This window comes from Peromyscus leucopus, chromosome 2 (genome assembly GCF_004664715.2).
Source record: "Peromyscus leucopus breed LL Stock chromosome 2, UCI_PerLeu_2.1, whole genome shotgun sequence".
NCBI lineage: Eukaryota > Metazoa > Chordata > Mammalia > Rodentia > Cricetidae > Peromyscus > Peromyscus leucopus.
This window is the reverse complement of record NC_051064.1, coordinates 142012305-142030609: the sequence shown is the minus strand read 5'-3', so window position 1 is coordinate 142030609 and position 18305 is coordinate 142012305. Positions and strand designations below refer to the sequence as shown.

The window sequence follows — 18305 nt, the reverse complement described above, 5'->3', positions numbered from 1 at the left end:
GTCCTGCCTCAGCTACCCAGAATAGCCCCAAGGTGTCAGGTGGCGCCCGGGTGCCAGGGCGTGGGGCGGATTCATGGGAAATGTCACTAGGTTTGAGTTTGAAGCCGTTGCCCTGCGAACCTAGACACCGAGTCTGTGCGCACTTTGGCTGGCTGCCAGCCCTGTGGACTGTGGTGTGCTGGCCTGGCCTTCTGACTTGAGGCAGTGTGAGGAAGGGCTCTGGGGACTGGCAGAGGAATGAGATCCTCAGTGGATGCTGGCACCTCCAGAGCTGGGGCTGTGTGGGGAGCTGAGGGTGTGTGGAACATTTACCTAAGGAACAAGGGTGAGAAAATGCTGCGGCTCCAGAACGTGTCCCCCCTCTGCCAGGACCCCAGCAGGAAGGAAGGCTGTGGCCCCCCATCCTTCTATCCCCCATTCCCGTTTTCCTCCGAGAAGTCCTAACTAGAACCTCAAAGGTTCTTAGAGATGAACTCAAATCCTCATTCTGTAGCTGGGGCAAACTGGAGCCCAGAGAGGGTGATCTACTTGTCAGGGCCACAGGGCAGGGTCAGACAGAGATCTAGGGTCTGGTTTGGCCAGGGGCTCCTGTAGGTTTGTTCCCATATCTAGGATGAAGTCCCTCCAGGCAGAGAGCAAGGGAAAGGGGGAGGGAGACTCCACTCAGCACCTGCTGTGCCTTGGCACAGGCCCTTTGCACATGCCACTCCCCCGAATCCTGGGAGGCACTGTGCTAGAATGCCCTGCAGAGCCCCCTTTTGCAGTTGGAGAAACTGAGGCCGAGGGTGATGGAGTTGGCGCGAGATCACCATGACGTGGACAGAGGAGGCAAAGCCACAGCTTATTTCTGCCTGACCCGAGGTTCTTGCCTTTCAGTGTGGGCTTGGGACAGTCCCAGTGAGGTGCACTCAGAACCGCTTCTGCGGGACCAGGTCTAGGGGTATTCAGGGTGTCCCCTTCCTTTCAGGTGCTGCCTCTAATCACTCAGAGTGGAAATGCTGAGGGAGGAGAAGGTCGTGTGGGACATGGACCATGGGCGGGCTGCTCGTCCCTGCCAGTGGAACAGGAAACAAAAGTGATTTGAGTGGGATTTCATCCAGGCTGGTTTTTACAGTGTGCATGGCTGCCTTTCACTCGGGGAGGATGCCCTGCCTGGGGGAAGTGCTCCATCACTGATCTCAGCTCCTCCTCCTTCTCTTTTACTTTTGGAGACAGGGTCTCCTGAGGTCATCTAGGTTGTCTTCTTAGCCCAGACAAGCATTGGGCTTTCAGTTTCCTGTCTCAGCCTCCGAGGAGCTGGGATGACAGGTAAGTGTTACCAGGCCCTGATTTCCTTTCTTCTTGGTTTGTTGGATTTTGTTTTTTCAAGACAGGGTTTCTCTGTGTAGCCCTGGCTGTTTTAGAACTCACTCTGTAGACCAGGCTGGCCTCAAACTCACAGAGATCCACCTGTCTCTGCCTCCCTAGTGATGGGAATAAAGGCGTGTGCTGCCACCCGGCTGCCTGCAAGCTCTCTTCAGTGGACATCCTGCGGGTGCTCCAGCCTGGGTCACATTCATTGACAGGTCTCCGGCCACCACCCTTCCTGCTTTTGTTCTCAGGTATCCCTGGCTCTGTGGGATGGGGTTTCCTGGGGGCAGTCATCTGAGACAGGTGGGGGCTGTGTGTCACATGCCAGGGCTTAGCACTTGGAGTCAGGCTACCATCTCCCAAGCCCAGCCCCTTCCCCGTCGTTCCAAGGCCCCCTCGCTCCTGGGCTAAGAAGCCCCTGGTACACGGGACACGGTGACAGCACCCAGGCCCCGGGGGAGATGAGCTGAGAAGCGAGAGAGAGCACTACCATTGAGAGTCCTCCAGCCTCTGAGGGGTCGCAGGAGACTGAAGAGAAGGGAAGGTCCTTGCAGAGCAGCTATCTGTTCTTAGGGGAGGTTTCACAACCCTCAGAAAATGAGATAGCGGATGTGACTTGGTGCCCTACTAACCATTCTAGATGTAACCCAGGCAACTTTGTTTTGCCTTTTCTGAGCCTCAGTTTCCCCATCTGCTTAATGGTCACAGTATTGGTGTCTCTCCTTGCAATAGCCGAAAGGATAGCGTGAAGTCATGGTGGGTAGACATCCAGGTCTGGAGCCTGGCACACTGTGGGTGCTCAAGAAAAGTCCCCAGTTTATCTGCCTCCTCCTCTTCTTCTATTCCCTTCTCATCAAAGCACCCAGTGTAGACCTAGACACAGCTCAGTGTGCAGTGAGTGGGGACACCATTAAGATGCCACCCTCCTGTCAATGTTTAACCACAGCTGCATGGACAGAATGAGCCTCCGGATTCCTTCAAGCATGAAAACACCAGTAACAGAAAATAGAAGGAAATCTCCTCTGCAGCAGGGACTGAGTGTTCAGAAGGTCACGTCCCTGGGCTCTGCTGAGCCTACTGTGTCCCTGACGCCCACGGCAGAGTCCTGCAGGGAAAGAAGCCAGGGAATTGCTTCCAGTTTGGAACTCCACCTGCCACACCTGCTGTGTGACAGTGAATGAGTTTCCTAACCTCTCTGGTTCATACCACACCATCCTTTGTGGACCAAACGAAGAGCATGAACCGGGTGAGTTAAGAACCCTAGGCTACAGCTCTGTGCCCAGGGCATCTGGGATGGTAGTTAGGACTGTCAGGGACAATGGGAGCTCCTGGAGTCTCTAGGCTGTAGGGCACGCGTACGTACGTGCGTGCATGTGCATGAGAGAGAAAGAGAGGATTTCCTCTTTCTCTCTGTAGGTCACCAAGCCTGTGAAGGGGACTCCAGGGCATAATTCCCCTACATGAGTCCCCCACCCCTGAACAAAAGTTCCAGGGTACTGCTCCAAAGTTGGCACTACTTGGAAGTGGCTCCAGGAGCTGGCCTCCCACACTGAAACCAACCCAGCAAATTTCCCCAGGCCCCTCTCAGGGTGAAGGCACCAGACCCCAGCACCAACTCACCGATGGCTGTGAGGAAGAGCCCAGCCTGGTCAATGGGGGCGCTGCCCTCCTCATCATAGTAGTTGACGGTGACCTTGGTGGGGAAGCACACAGGGGAACAAGAGAAAAGGGCAGAGGGTCACAGGTTATAGTGAGAAACAAAACAAACAAACAAAACCCAGAAACAACCCCTACCTCCCAGCTATCTCTAAATACAGGGCCCCCTCCTCCAGGAAGCACCCCTGGGCTGCTGAGATGCTTCTCACAGATAATCTAACAGGACAAGGGGTTACTCTCCCCTACCTGACCTGTGCCCTGGCACATCACCTCACTTCCTGGGCTGACTGTGCTCTGTGTCCAGCTCCAGCTAAGCCCCAGGGGCTCCGCTGTTCCTTTGGATGGTGCCTGGTGCCAACATGGCAACAGGTCTAGAGCAGTGTTCACGAGAGAGCCCAGAGTGGGGACCGTCTGGCTTTGGCTACCTTACCTGGGCAAATCACTTTGTCTCTAATTGCTCAGCACCCCACTTTACAGGCAGGTCTGGGTTGCTATGGATATAATTGCCAATCATTCTATGAGTCTGAGAAGCTATTTTTTGTTGTTGTTGTTGTTTAAAAAAAAAAACAACAACCCAAAACAAACCAAAAAACAGGACTTGCTGCTATATGCCCCTGGCTAACTTCAACACCGTGATGCTCCTGCCTCTTAGGTGCTGAGATTACAAGTGTGCACCCCAAGTCTTGGCCTCTCTTTCCACCTGTGCATTATTGAAACACTCTCACCTTGTAGCTCTGACTAGCCTGGTACCAAGTAGCCGAGGCTGGTCTCAAGCTCACAGCAATCCCCCTGCCTCAGCTTATGCTTCCTTCAGCTCTCTGGATTTTCCTTTCTTTCTTCCTGTACTAGGAATTGAACTCAGGGCTTCACACATGCTAGACACACAACTACTGAGCATTAGTTTCATGAGAGGGATTATTTTATGTGGATGAGGTTTTGCCTGCATGTATTTCTGTGTGTACCACATGCAGGCCTGGTGTCTTTGGAGGCCAGAAGAAGGTGTCAGATCCCCTGGAACTGGAGTTACAGAGGGTTGTGAGCCACCATGTGGGTGCTGGGAATTGAACCAGGGTCCTCTGGAAGAGCAGACAGTGCTCTAACCACCGAACCACCTCTCTGGTCTCTAGCTTTCACTTTCTGTGTCAGGGTCTCGTATGTTCCATGCTGGCCAAAGCAGGCCTTGAGCTCCTGATCCTCCTGCCTCCACCTCTCAAGTGCTGGGGTTACAGGTGTGCAGCGCCACACCTGGCCATTTCCTTCCCTGTCTTCACTCCGCTGATGTGGAAGGACTCTATGGCTCGCACTGTTTTTATGGCTCAGGTTAATGTGCTCCCCCTCCACAAGACTCCAGCACGACCCTGGGCTCTCTGGATATTGACTTCCTGGCCACGGTACCTTGTCGCTGCTGGCCTCCGTGCTGGCCTGGGCCATGCTGAGCCGCAATGTGGTGCTGGGCGAGAGGGCCCAGCGCTGCTTGCCATTGCTGACCACCTCCTCGGCCTCCCCATCACGGACCACCTCCACCTTCACCCCCTCCGAGTGCTTCAGGCTGAAGGTTTTGGCCCCAGCAGGGGCTGCACTGTAGGGAGAGAGGACAGAAGGTCAGAGGGAGCCTGGGCTAGGGGGACAGGGGCCTCGGCAAGAGAGTTCCAGTGGGTAGGGCTCCCAGGCTGTGTGGTCTGGGGGACCCAGGCAGACCTGGCTATGATGCCGTGACCTGCTGGTGGCAGGAGACTGTGAAGGGCACAGAGTCCTGGGCACAGAGTCTTGCACCTGCCGAGTGGGAGTCCAGGAACCTCGAATCTCTCTGTCTCATCTCTTGCTATGCTAGGCAAGTTCTCTGCCACTCAATCATGCCTTTAGCCTTAAGACTGGAAAACGTTTTCTTGTTAGATAGAGTATTTTCATGCCACTCAGACCAACCCCAAAGTTGTCACCCTTCTACTTTAGCCTCCCCAGTGCTGGGATTTTTAGGCTTGACTTAGGCTCTGATTCATTCATTCATTCATTCATTCATTCACTCACTCACTTATCTATCTATTTACTTATTGAGACAGGGTCTCTTGTAGGTCAGGCTGGCCTCAAATTTGCTAAGTAGGTGAGGATAACCTTAAACCTTTAATTCTCCCACATCCACCTCCATAGGCTGAATCATGGGCCTGTGTCATCGTGACTGGTTTATTCCATGCTGGGACTGAATGCAGGGCCTTGGCCATGCTGGGCAAGTACTTTACCAACTGGGTTTCATCCTATTTTAGGCCTTGGATTCTTCCTGGGTTCCTGATACCTCTGCAGATGGGTGACCAGCTTTGGGAGCTCTATAAGGTGGAGGACAAGCCTGGACCGAAGGATGGTTTTGCTCCAGAGGCTGGGCCTGGAACCCCACCTCCCTGCCTGCTGTCACCGGGGACCTGACAGGATGGAACCGGCCCCGTAGTGGAGAGGACTCTGTCTCAAAGATCCCTGGGCCCGGAATTCCTCACCACTGAAGGTCATGTCTTGGGACTCACACATGACTTCCTGATGAGAAGGAAATGGTTTGAGAATTGTGAGACCTCACCAAGACTTAGGGCAGGGAGGGCACTGGCTGCTAGGTACGGAAATTTACGTCGCCCCAGATTCATATGCTGACATTCCAACTCCAGCAGGGGGACGTCCGGAGACCTTCAGGAGATGGCGAAGGTTACATGGGGGAAGTGGGGCGGGGATGCCAGGGCTGGCAGTTTGGGTACACCCAGGTTTGAAGCTTCTTAAGGACCACAGTGGGTCAAGGGGCTCTGGAAAGACTCCTGTGGGATTTGAGATGATGACAGTTCCGGCCTGAGTGTGTCTCAGGGGTACTGCTGCTGCTCTGGGGGCCAGCGCTCCAAGTTCCAGGAATCTCAGAAACACTGGGGTGCTTTTTACATTTTCAGGGCATTTTCCTTTCTTTAGGTTTTTGCTTTTGGACCCAGGGTCTCCATATGTAGCTTTACCTGGAATTCATTATGTAGACCAGGCTGGCCTTGAACCTGAAAAACCTTCTTGAGCATTCTTCTTTCTTTTCTTTTTTCTTTCTTTCTTTCTTTCTTTCTTTTCTTTTCTTTCCTTTCCTTCCCCTTCCTTCCTTCCTTCCTTCCTTCCTTCCTTCCTTCCTTCCTTCCTTCCTTCCTTCCTTCCTTCCTTCCTTCCTCTCTCCCTCCCTCCTTCCCTTCCTTCCTTCCTTCTTTCCTTTCTTTCTTTTCCCTACACCTACAGACTTAGGGGTCCCATCCCCTAAGAGGCTGTCTGTCTGGGTCAGGTGAGACAGGCAGAGACAGGCAATGAAGCAGGGACCCAGCTGAACAAGAGGCTTAAGCCTGTGACTCTCAGATTTAGCAGCAGCAGCAGCAATGTTGGCTAGAGGCTTTGTCCAAACAGAGACTGCTGGGTCCTAAGAATGTACATTCTAGCAACTACCGAGGCCACAGTTTGAGAACCACTGATGTAACTAACCTTCAGCAGCGTGGTCTGGTTGTTCTAGCCCGGGAGTGAGCTATCGTGAGTCTGTAGAGTTTGCCAAGCAATCCATTCTTGGTCTTTTGGCTAAAATAAAGTGGAGGGTGCTAGAGCCCTGCCCTCCTTGACTACTCCATCTGGCTTTATACATCAAGCTTCCGCATGCAGTTCTGAGATAAGGATGCTTTACAAATCACATTGAAAGCACCATCTCCCAGGACCTGGTTAGTCCCCTGCCTCCATCCATCTGAGCCAGCAAGAAACCAAAGAAAGGAGCATCCAGTGGGTTAACACTGGGCCACATCAGAGCTCCCTGGCCCCCGCCTCCCACAGCCCCACACCAGCTCTGCTTGAGGCTGAGCAAACAGCTATTCTTGGAGCAGCCCTGGCAGAGGCCACAAAGACGCCATTGTCCCATGTGGATCCTGTTGGCTGCCTCCTCCCTGGAAAGATCCTGCTAGAATCCCCTGCAGAAACCCAAGAGCCTGGGGCTACAGATGGCTTAGGGTCCCTAGAGGCTGTGGGACAGTATCGAGGGAGGGAAAGGATGGAGTGGGGTGGCTATGACCTCCTGGCTTACTGGAAAGAGTCTAAAGAAAGCATGCATGGGACAGGAGGTGGGCCCTAAGGACATGTCCACACTGTGTTCCAGCACCCAGGACATAACAGTAAATGAATGAATAATTGCTTCCTGATTGGCTTTGCAAGCTGGTATCAGAGCATTTTTTTTTTACGTTTATTAATTTAGTGTGTGTGTGTGTGTGTGTGTGTGTGTGTGTGTGTGTGTGTGTGTACAAGTGAAGACTAAAGGTTGATGCTGGATGTCTTCCTGTATTGATTTCTACCTTAGCTTTTGAGGCAGGGTCTCTCACTGAACCCAGAGCTAATCATTTTGGCTAGACTAAGCCCCTGGGATCCGCTTGTCTCCATCCCTCAATGCTGGGGTTACAGACCCAGCTGCTGCCCCTGGCTTTGTGTTGGTGCTGGGGATCTGAACCCACATCCTCAGGCTTGCACACCAGCACTCTCCCCTCCGAGCCATCTCCCAGCCCCTCACTGTGCACCACTTTCCCTAATACCCATAATGCTGTTCCCTGATTCACTGCCTGCCAAATGCCCACCTCTGGATGAATGGGTTTGTGCCTGTGATTATTTTTCCACAGCGGGTTGCATCTTATTCCTCGTTTTGTTTCAGCCCTGGCCTAGTCCAGGCACAAAGTAAATAGAAAGATTTGCTGGAGATGGGGCTGGAGGGGGGTGGGTGGCTTGCTCATACAGTCATTTATTCGACACACATCTCCTGGGCATTTACTACACACCAGGCAGAGTTCTGGGGAAAGACTGGCTGGAAAAAAAAAGCACATCTTTTGACTCATGGGGCTTATATTCTAGTGAAAGAGAAGGGCTTTTTATAGATTATGCAAGTAACTGTGTTGACGGCGGCAGAGACACGGGTTGCCAGGCTGGGGTGTAGCTCGGCAGGGGAGTGCTTGCCTAACATCTGCCAAGTCTTGGGTTCTGAAAATGTGGGGTGTATGGTATCTGTGGTTCTCACATGACTCTCCGAGGAAGAAACATTCGAGCTAAGAGTCTAAACTTTATTTTCAGAAGAATCAGCTAAGCCCGTGGGCCTGGGACTCCAGCATCAGCTATATGGTGGCACACTTCTGTCCCAAGGGGAGTTCTCTCAAGCTCCCAGCTGCCCTGATGCTGCGGGACCAGGGAGGCCTGAGCCAGAGAAATGGGGAGAATGTGAGTGTGGCTGCCTCTCTCTCTCTCTCTCTCTCTCTCTCTCTCTCTCTCTCTCTCTCTCTCTCTCTCTCTCTCTGTGTGTGTGTATGTGTGTGTGTGGCTGTTCACTGATTGGAGAGAGGTCCCAGACATGGTGGAGCTGGCCTTTCTCCTGAGGGAGGGAAGTCACCAAGGGCCTGCCAGCAGGAAGGGATTTCAGAAGAAAAATAAAGGAAGTGTGGGGGACAGTAAGTGAGCAGGTGATGGAGGTGATGGTGACTACCGTGTGTGGTGATTTGGTGCTTGGGGCCACATGGTGGCCATAGAAATGGGAAGATCTGGCTAGGCAGACCGTGTCCAGCTCCTCAAACGCTGTGCGGCCTCTGGGGAGCCACCCAAACTGTCTGATCCTCTCTCCGACAATGGGTGAAGGTCTGGGGCATAGCCTGGCAAGGCCAAGGAGGCCCACACAGCCTCACACTTGAGGGTGTGATGTGCCTGGTCTTTGCTGGCCCCTGGCTCTCAGCTTGTCCATCTGGCTTGGACCTCATTAACACCAGCCGGGGTTCATCCTTGGAATGACCCCAGCTCCTGGCAGCTGGGGTGTGACATCCTGCCCTTGGGTCTTTGGAGGAGTTGGAAGGGGGAGTTGTGGGTGCTAGCCTGGTGAGCACCCTCAGAGACAGAGATAAGGGGAGGGAGGAAGATCTCAGTCCAGGCCTCACACCCGATGCTCACTATGGTGGTAGCCAGAGTCCCGATGGCTGGCACTGGCCTAGGCAGGGCTGGTAGAGGCAAACCTTGGCCAGTAAAGGCAAACCTTGGCATGTGTGTATAGCTGGCCTTCTCTACCTGGTGGCCCCAGCAGCCTCCATCACAGGGTGCTGGCTTCTGGCTCCTCTACAGGGAAGAAACAATTTAATCTCTGACAACTCCTTTCCTCAGAAGTCTTTCAGGACTCCCTCCTACCTACAGAACGATGTCCACTCCCTGAGCAAAGTCCTCAAAGCCCCAGTTCTTGCTCTCTGGCCCACAGGCTTATAATCCAGGTCACTGAAATGGCTCCCTTCCTGCCTCCACGGGTCCCACTTTCCTGCCAGGTGGGTTTGCTCCCATGGGAATTATCCTCAGTTGCGTGCTGAACCCTTGTCTGTCTTACAAGACCCAGCTCACTTGCCACCTCTTCCAGGAAGTCTTCCCTGATCCCATCAGCCAGATCACCTTTCTCCCTCCGTTAGCCAGGGACTCAAATACTAACTTGTTCAATATGTTTCTCCCATGAGTCTCACGAACACTTTGAGGGCAACAATCATGGTTCATTGTGATGGGTGATACAATAATAAACCTAATTTGATTCACAACAATGACTTTTTACAGTCATTTACTTTTACAAAGTGTTTACCAGGCGGCAGCCTGCAAATCACAGACTCTTGACCCACACTTTACACGATCTGATGAGGCCTGACCGACCCACCCCATTTCACAGATGAGCACACCAAGACCCATACAGAATGAGCCCTCGCTCTAAAGAAGTCTCAGGACCCTCATGGCAGGGTGTGAGTGAACTATGCTCTGTGAGTCCCAGGCCTGGGAGAGTGCACCAGTCCTCACCATGGTCCTCTAGGTAAGGACCCAGAGAAGAAGATCAAGTTAGTATCTCTTAGGAATCTCAAGACTCATCCCGCCCCAGTTATTTGCAGATAGGGGTCAGAGGCCCAGAGAGGGGACAGCCAAGCATGGCTTCCTGTTCTGGAGTCTTGGGTAAATGATTGAAATGAGCAGACTTGGGCCTGTCAAGCCCCTGGGCTCAGGGTCCAGCATGGGTGTAGCTGGTCACAAGGGGTCACTTCTAAACACTGGGGTTTGGAGGTGTGAGGCCCTGCAAATACAGTATCACCCCAACTCAGGGACCTGTGGTCAGCTTGGAAGGGGCTGTGGGCTTAGCACACACGGTGCCAGGTCCTTCCTCAGCCCTCCCATCCCTGGGCACCAGCCTGAAACCCGAGTCCTAAGCAGCTCCTGGCAGCGCCTCCTGTCCAGGGCCCAGAGCTCGGGGTGTTGTTCTAATTTATGGGGCCACGGGACCTGGCCTGATGTCCTCCTTCGTCACTCTCTCGGCAGTGAACGTTGCTGCTCTGCCAACCTCGGCCACGTACCCTTGACCTTCTGTGGACCCATCCAACGGGGTCTGTCTGTTGAGGTCGGAGGTGGGCAGTGCAGCCCCATGCTAGTCAGTCTGCAGCTATCAATGGCTGTGCTCACTCACCCACCCACCCACTCCACGGCCCATAATGATTCTGCAAGGAAATGAGCAGGGAGGAGCCGTGCCCCAAACACGAAGGAAGACGGGCTGAGAGAGCCCCTGGCAGTCTGGCCCTTGCTCCTACAGCACTCCTCAGCTGTGCAGTCTGACTTTGGGCTCCCCAAGGGTGAAAGGGACTATAACAGCACATATCTTATGAAGTCGGTATGAGGGCTGGGTGTATGCAAATGATCACATGCATATGAAATGAGTATGTAAATGTTAGGGAGGCTGCTGGGTGTTCAATAAATGTTAGGGAGCAATATTAAGTAAATAATGGCAAATCTCTCTTTCTCGTGTGTGTGTGTGTGTGTGTGTGTGTGTGTGTGTGTGTGTGTGTGTGTGTGTGTGTGTGTTGTATATGCACACATGTATGCAGGTGTATGTGCTTATATGTGCATACTCACAGAGGCCAGAGGACAACTCTGGGTGACCTGCTCTATTTGCCTTAATTTGTCTCTGTCTCTGTCTCTGTCTCTGAAACAGCCTCACTATACAGCCTGGCTGTGCTGGAACTCACAGAGATCCACCTGCCTCTGCCTTCCAAGTGCTGGGATTAAAGGTGTGCACCCTGCCTCATTTCTTTGAGTCGGGGTCTCTCACTGACCTTGGAGCTAGGCTGCTAGCCAGTTAGCCCGTGAGCCTCCTCTCTGTACTGCCTAAGCACTGGGGTTACAGTGATTTGTATGTGGGTGCTGGCATTTAAACTCAGGTCCCACCCACTGAGCAATCTCTCCAGCATGATAAAAAGATCTTTGAACACCAAAACAAAATAAAAAAATTGTTCGTTTCTACCATGCCAACAGCTTCTAAGTTCCTCAAAGCAGCCTGCACCCAGAGACCACTCACCTCACGTGAAAGAATAGTGGGGCCTGGCACTGGACTGCCAGGGCAGTTCCTACCCGGGCCACATGGTCTGGAAGGAAGAGGTCCTCCTTCACCCTCTGCCCTTGATGGGAAGTGGGGCTTGTTCATTCACCTTTGTGACTTGATGAAAGAATAATGAGCCCCACTCTCCTTCCTGCATAACTGGGCACACTACCTACAGGCCTTGCTGTGTGGAATCTACTTAGAGGTCCTGGGGGTGAGAGCATCACTCGGGGTCCTGAGCCAGGACCTGGGTCTCAGTCAGGGAGACTTGGTGAGAAGCAGAAGGCTGGGTGGGGGTAATACTGTTTTAGGGGCAGAGGACTCCCATCCAGGGTGGAGGGTGGTCAGGGGTCAGATAGGGTGGAGTGGAGGAAGAAGCCCTGAGCTGTACAGACTTACACCCGGGTCCTGGTTGTCACCAGACAAGTGGCTTCCTCTTTCTGAGCCTCGTTTTCTTCATCAGGATGCACAAAGAGCATCTTCCAGGTCTCACACAGAACGAAGGGGACAGTGCATTGCTTCCCAGTGTTGAGTGACCATTGACCCCTCCTGCTCCTGTCTGCCTGAGAGGAGCCTTGTCCCTGCAGAGACTGGACATGTCCCGATGGAGGACGCTCCTTTCTGCCTGACACATGATCTCAGCTGACAGTGACTTTGCTTCCCTGGGCACCACGGACATTGTCTGGGGGCATTTTTGGTTGTATATTGTGATGGAGTAGGGGGGGGAGGGGAACTGCTACTGACATCGGGTAAGCTGAGGCAGGAATACCACTCATCATGCTACACCGTACAGAATAGTCCCCCCAATAAAGAATGGCCCAGAGAGGTTGTGGGTCTCTGTCCCAGATACATGCTGTCCAGGACGGTGACTGCCAGCAGCCACCCCACTCCAGATGAACTTGGAGTGTACGAAGTCTCACAGGGGAAAGAATGTCAGCTTTCTCAGGAATCATCCCTACATTATCATGTATTCCAATGATGGCATTTTGGATATGTTGAGCTTAACAAAATATAGCATGAGCATTAATTACATCTCTTCAACTTTTTTGTGTGTGTTTTACATGCACATATGTATGTGTGTGGGGTGGTGGTGGTGAGTTCCCATGAATGCCACAGGAGGGTGTTGGTTGTCCTGCTCTGATGCTCTCTGCCCGGGCCTCTCACTGAACCTAGGCTGGTAACCAGCAAGCCCCCAGTGACCCTCTTGTCTCTGCCCTCCACAGAGCACAGGAGCACACAGCCACACCTGTGGGGCCTGAGGATTCGAACTGAGATCTTCACACTTGCAAAGCATTGCTTTGACTCTCAGAGACGTTTCTCCAGCCCTAACTTTCATTTTTGTTGTTTTGAGGCAGGGTCTTAATATGTAGCACTGACTGGCCCGGGAGTTGCCATGTGGACCAGGCTGGTCTCAAACTCACAGAGGTCCATACTTGCCTCTGCCTCCCAAGTGCTGGGATTAAAGAATTAAAGGCTTACACAACCACTCCCAGCTTCCAGTCCTAACTTAAAAAAAAATTACTTTTTATTAGTTTTTTTCTTTTTAGTTTTCTTTGTTTGCTTTGTTTTGTTTTGGAGACAGGGTCTCTGTGTAGTCTTGGCTGTCCTGGAACTCGCTATGTAGATCAGGCTGGCCTTGAACACACATTGATCCCTCTGTTTCTGCCTCCCCAGTGCTCAGATTAAAGGCCATTTTTTAATTTTTTTGAGGTGTGCATGCATGTGTTGGGGTGAAGATGAGAAAGGGTCATGCTGGTAGCCCAAGCTGACCTGGAACTCACTATGTAGTCTAAATGAGCCCTGGACTCGTGGTTCTCGGGTGTTGAGATTACCGGTGTGAACCACCAACCCCATGTCTGGTTAACTTATCTTAAACATAGACTACTACAGCACTTAAATCGACGGCTGTGGCATGCTTCAGCCTCTTTTGGGCAGGTGCTGGTCTAGGCTGTGCTGACCCTTGGTGTTGGGGAACTCTCAATACCATGAACTGAGTCCTGGCTGAGGCTGGTGGAACTAACAAGAGCTGGCACCTGACCTCTTGTTCCCCATCGGGCTCGGCTTCTCTCTGCTAGAGTAGAGCACAGACAAGGACTTGGGCACGGGCCCCTTTTGCTCCCTAGCCCCCAGCAGACGCAGAGTGCCAGCCTTTCAGACAGTACCCACAGTGACCCAGCAAGCAGACGGGCATGGTGACAGCTGTGGCTTAGGGACCTGGGCGCCCTGGATCCTGGCTTACCCCTTGGCAGTGCCCAATTCAGAGTTGGGAAGGGGGAGAGATGGGCGTTCTCCCAGGCCACTGGCGCCTAGACCATACTCCACCCTGTGTAACAGTTCTCAGGGCCCATCCAGTCCTCCTTTGGGGTCTATATCAGGACCCCTGAGGTCCAGGCCCAGGTGATGTGGAAGCTGGGGCAGAGGCCTAGGAATAAAGGAGAAGAGAGAGGCCTGGTCACAGGCTTGCTGGCATCAGCAGGGCCAGTGCCTCCTGTAGAAGTGGCTGGGCAGCTGGGAAGGAACTGGAGGTGTGTGTGTGTGTGTGTGTGTGTGTGTGTGTGTGTGTGAGAGAGAGAGAGAGAGAGAGAGAGAGAGAGAGAGAGAGAGAGAGAGAGAGAGGGAGAGTACTTAGCAGGAGACACATAGGTGGCCTTGGGAGGGCTGGATGCTTTAGTGTCAGAATGATTTGGGAACAGGGCACACAGAGGAGGTACCCACCCAGGTCACCAGCACAGCACACTCACAGTCCTGCATACCCCTCCTTCCATCATGAAGCCCTCCCACCCTAGCAATGGAGAACATTTAGAATGCTTGGAGCAGAGAAGTACATATCAGACGTCTCTCAGGCTGCTCACCCCACTCCTTCCTCTGAACACCTTTCCTAGGTCCCACACCACTCTACCCATTTCCTTGGGACATAGAACAGTGTTAGCACCATCGCTTCACCCTGTGTCTTGGGTACCCCAAAACCATCAAGTGTGTGGACAGAGAAGATGGGAAGTGGGGACAGATCCTGGCTCCCACGGCATCAGTGGGTGGAAAGTGACTCCATTCTGATCTCAGGGTGAAGTCAGGAAAGGCATTTTGGTGACACAGCTCACAGCCAGTGCCTGGGGACAAGCAACCACCAGCAGCCCCCGGAGGGTGAAATCGGATAAGTCCCAGGCCAGATTCCACCTGGGCAGCTCCCCTTGGAGCAAGCCAGTCCCCAGCGCAACCAGGGAGTTTCTGCTTGCCGGGAAGCTCACTGGTGGAGGAGGCTGGGGTGAAAGGTAAATCAGAAGGGGTAGGGGAAGTGAAAGGGGCGTGTTATAGAGAGCCCGTGTGTGCTGAGGTCACGAGGGAGGGGGCTGAAGAGACCGAGCAAGGGGAGACCAGCTAAAGAGGAGCAGTCCGGTAGGATAAGGAGGGGCCGCAACTGCGTGTCTTGGAGGGCCTCAGGATTGCATGGAAGCGGGCACTGACGGCCTGGGCGTTATCAGGTTTCTGAGAGTTCTTGGGATTTCTAGGGATCTCGAATTGAAGGGAATTGAAGGACAACTTGGGTACGGAGCCAGGCTGTCCTGGTCCAGGGTCTCAGGGTTTGTGAAGGGTGAGTGAGTCGGAGGGGGAGACTCGCCCACTGGACTCACCTGTAGACATCGGTCCAGAGGTGCGTGCCCAGCACGTACACCGCCTCCACGCGGCTCCCGTACAGCAGCCGCACCGTCCGCTCCCGCAGCATCTTATCACCCCCGCAGAACCCGCTGTCTTCCCCGCTGCTCCCGGTTCTGAGCACCTGCTACAGGTGAGCGCGCCGCTGCGCCTGCGCCCGCCGCTGTGCTGCGGGCGGCCTTAAACCACAGTCGGGGGGCGGGGCTGGGCGGGGCTGTCCGCCGGACTCCTCTTGGAGTGGGCCTGCGGCCTGTCCATCAGGCCTGGCCCCGCCCTCCTAGCGCCGCCAACCGCAAGCTGTCAATTCCTACTTCTCATGTTTGGCTTGCTCATTCTTTTATTCAATAATCTCCCCATTTCTGGACCTACAGCCCGGAGGGGCAGAAAAACGCGAGCAGGGGCAACCGAAGGGACAGGGCAGGAGTGGGTGGGAGCACAGAGGGGGCGACCAGACCCAGTCTGGGGCCAGGGAAGGCTTCTCAGAGGAGACCTCTGAGGTTTCTTAAAGAGGATCTTGGCAACACAAGGGGAGGAGAGGAGCCTCTGGGACACCTCCGGGAAGCTGGGCGCCCCCACATCAGATCTACACTGCCGTGGGAAATAGGGAGTGGGGGGAACTCTGCCCCTGGCAGGGACCAGAATGCTAACTAAGTCCAAGCAAGAGAGGGGCTGTAGGAGCCTGGAATGGCTCTTCCTCAGGGGTGACCTGAGAGTGTATTCTGGCTGCTCCAAACCACGGTGAGCAGGCTGAGCTGGGGCCAGCAGCAAAGACCCCGACCCCGGCTGGAACGTGAGAGGGCTAGAGAGGGGAGGATTGGTTCCAGTAGTGTTTATGGATGGAGATTTGGGTGGCTCCCGGTGGCTGAGAGGGTGTGCCTGTGTGAAGGACAGGGACCCGGCAGAGGATTAGGGCCCCAGCCTGGGACACCAAAAGGTGTGCCAAGGTAGAGGTCAGTGTGTGTCCTGGAAGGCCAGGGTGCATGTGATATCTAGTGGGGGGTCTGAACCGTCGTGAACTCCATCCAGGCACTTTCTCTCTGAACCCAAGCCCGAGACTATGCCATAAACAGCAGCATTTGAGGAAGTGGCTTCTTGTCATGGGAATGGAAATTGAAGGGTGGATGGAGGGGATGCATATTGGGGAGGGAGGTAGGCTGATGGGAGACCAGGGAGGGGGTGCACTGAATTAAACAAGGCTGCTCATAGGTACCTAATGCCCAGGCACACCCAGCTAGTCCTTGACTCCAATCTTCTCCTCAGCTGCCCAAATTAGGAGACAGTAAGGACCCCAGCTGTTCTTGGGTGTCAGGGATCTGGAAGGAATGTGGGTGGAGAAGGGAGAGGGCTGGAGTCTCTGCCAGAGGGGTCATTGTCCCCCCAAAGGCTTCCTGTTCAGATCCTGGGAGAAGCTGGTAACTTCTGATTGGTCCCTGGCAGAGCTTTCTCCAATCAGGAGGCAGCATGTCGAGGGCCACCTGCCTCAGTGGGGAGTGAGTCCAGGTAGCACCAAGCTGATGGAACCCCTCCCCTTCAGAGGTAAGCTTGGGTCTGAGCACCCCTCTGCATGCAAGCCAGAGGGAGTGCTTCCCACCTCCAAGAGAGGCAGAATACGAGTCTTTTATGTCACTCCCTCCACCAAGTAAGTGGGGCCCAGTGTGGGGCAAGGACACATCTCTTAACCAAGTCCCAAGTGGGTCACAGCAGAGCCAGGGTTCTGACAACATCAGGCCAAGGCCATGGCTACCCAGCGGAGCAGGAGTCACAGTTTGGACTCATTGCTTGTGTGGTTTCTGCACCCCCCACTGCTCTCAAGAGGCACTTTCCAATGTATTAGATTATTTTATCTTTCCAGGAACCCTGCCACTTCGGAGATGAAGAAAGAGAGCACAGAGAAGTTGAAAACTTAACCTGGGTGTGCACAGCTTCTGGTTGTGGCTGAGGAGGAACCCGGGTGGGGACACAGGGTGTGTAGACAGGGTTTAGTGGGCAAGGGTAGCTCACTGCCCTGGTAAGCTTATAGGCAACCCCTCATCTGAAATGATACTAAGTGAGACAATATTCAGAAAACGCTGGCAGAGTCTGGTCCAAGGCTCAGGACACAAAGCCCCCTCCCCTTCTGTAATCCACCCTTGTCTGGTCACCCACACTTAGGCCTCTGACCTGCTTCTGGCTCACCCCGTTGGGCCCAGTGCCTGGCTCGATGGGGCAGGAGCTTTCGGAGCCCAAGGGTTTAAAATAGCTGAAGTGGTCACAGCTGTTGGTGGATTGAGGGCCGGAGGTCTCACACATTACGGCTGCTCCTGCTGCTCCCACGGAGCCTAGAAAATCCACATGGCATCTCTCGGTGCCTTTTGGAGAGTGCCAGCAAAGGGTAGGCTCAGCTCTGACCAGTTCCCAGCACTGACGGTCCTGGACCCCTCCTCCAATACAAACCCTGCCAAACACAGGGCCAGAGAGCCTGAGCCTAGAGGGGGCCTCCTCTGCCAGGCGCTCTGACTGTTGTGGGCTTGCTCTGTGCCTGACTTTGGGAGGTGACTTAAAACATCCATGAGCCTGCTTTGAGATGGGCAGCTCACCAAGGATATTTTTAAAAAATGGAAAAAAAAAAAAGAAAAAAAGAAAAAAGCTGATTACTGGGGAAAATTAAAAAATCATGACCATCCAGGACCTAGCAGCAAAGATCAATGTGGACATCTTTGTGGTAGGACCTCCCCATTTTCAGGTGTGTGCGCACATGTGTGTGGGTATGCTCACCGTGTATGCATGTGTGGAGGCCAGAGGTCAATGTCAGGTATCTTCCTGTATCACCTTCTACCTTAGTTTCTTAATGTTACATGTTCTGTGTATGGATGTTTTGCTTCCATGGATGTATGCCTGTGCACTGTGTGTGTGCCTGGTGCCCTGGGAGGCCAGAAGTGGGCATTGGTCCCCTGGAGCTGGAGTTCCAGACAGCTGTGAGCCACCACGTGGGTGCTGGTCCTCTGGAAGAGTAACCAGTTCTCTCAACCACAGAGCTGAATCATCTCTATGTTCCAGCCCTGCCACCTTAGTTTTTGAGGCAGGGTCTCTCCCTGAACCTGGAACTCAACAACCTCCCCCCCCCCCATTCCATCTGAGTAAAGCAAGCCCTTGGCTGTGCTTTGAGTCTCGGTACAAAGGTCCCGCCCGGGGCAACAGCCATGACATAGAGCCCCGAGGCTGCGCCAGGAACTGCTCTAACGTTTTCCCACATCTGAGCTCACTTCACCCCCACGACAGCCCGGTGCAG

The 18305-nt window shown here is 53.7% G+C and overlaps 1 protein-coding gene across 1 annotated transcript in view; it reads right to left on the bottom strand.

Annotated features, from left to right (window-relative positions):
- Padi2 (peptidyl arginine deiminase 2) overlaps positions 1-15188 on the bottom strand; it is a 39096-nt gene extending 23908 nt beyond the window's left edge. The window contains exons 1-3 of the mRNA XM_028880721.2: positions 15016-15188; positions 4402-4585; positions 2971-3043 (exon numbers count right to left, since the gene is read on the bottom strand). Of these exons, the coding sequence (XP_028736554.1) occupies positions 2971-3043; positions 4402-4585; positions 15016-15107 (349 nt within the window). The 5' untranslated portion in view covers positions 15108-15188. The remainder of the gene's footprint in view (positions 1-2970; positions 3044-4401; positions 4586-15015) is intronic.
- Positions 15189-18305: the final 3117 nt, after the last annotated feature.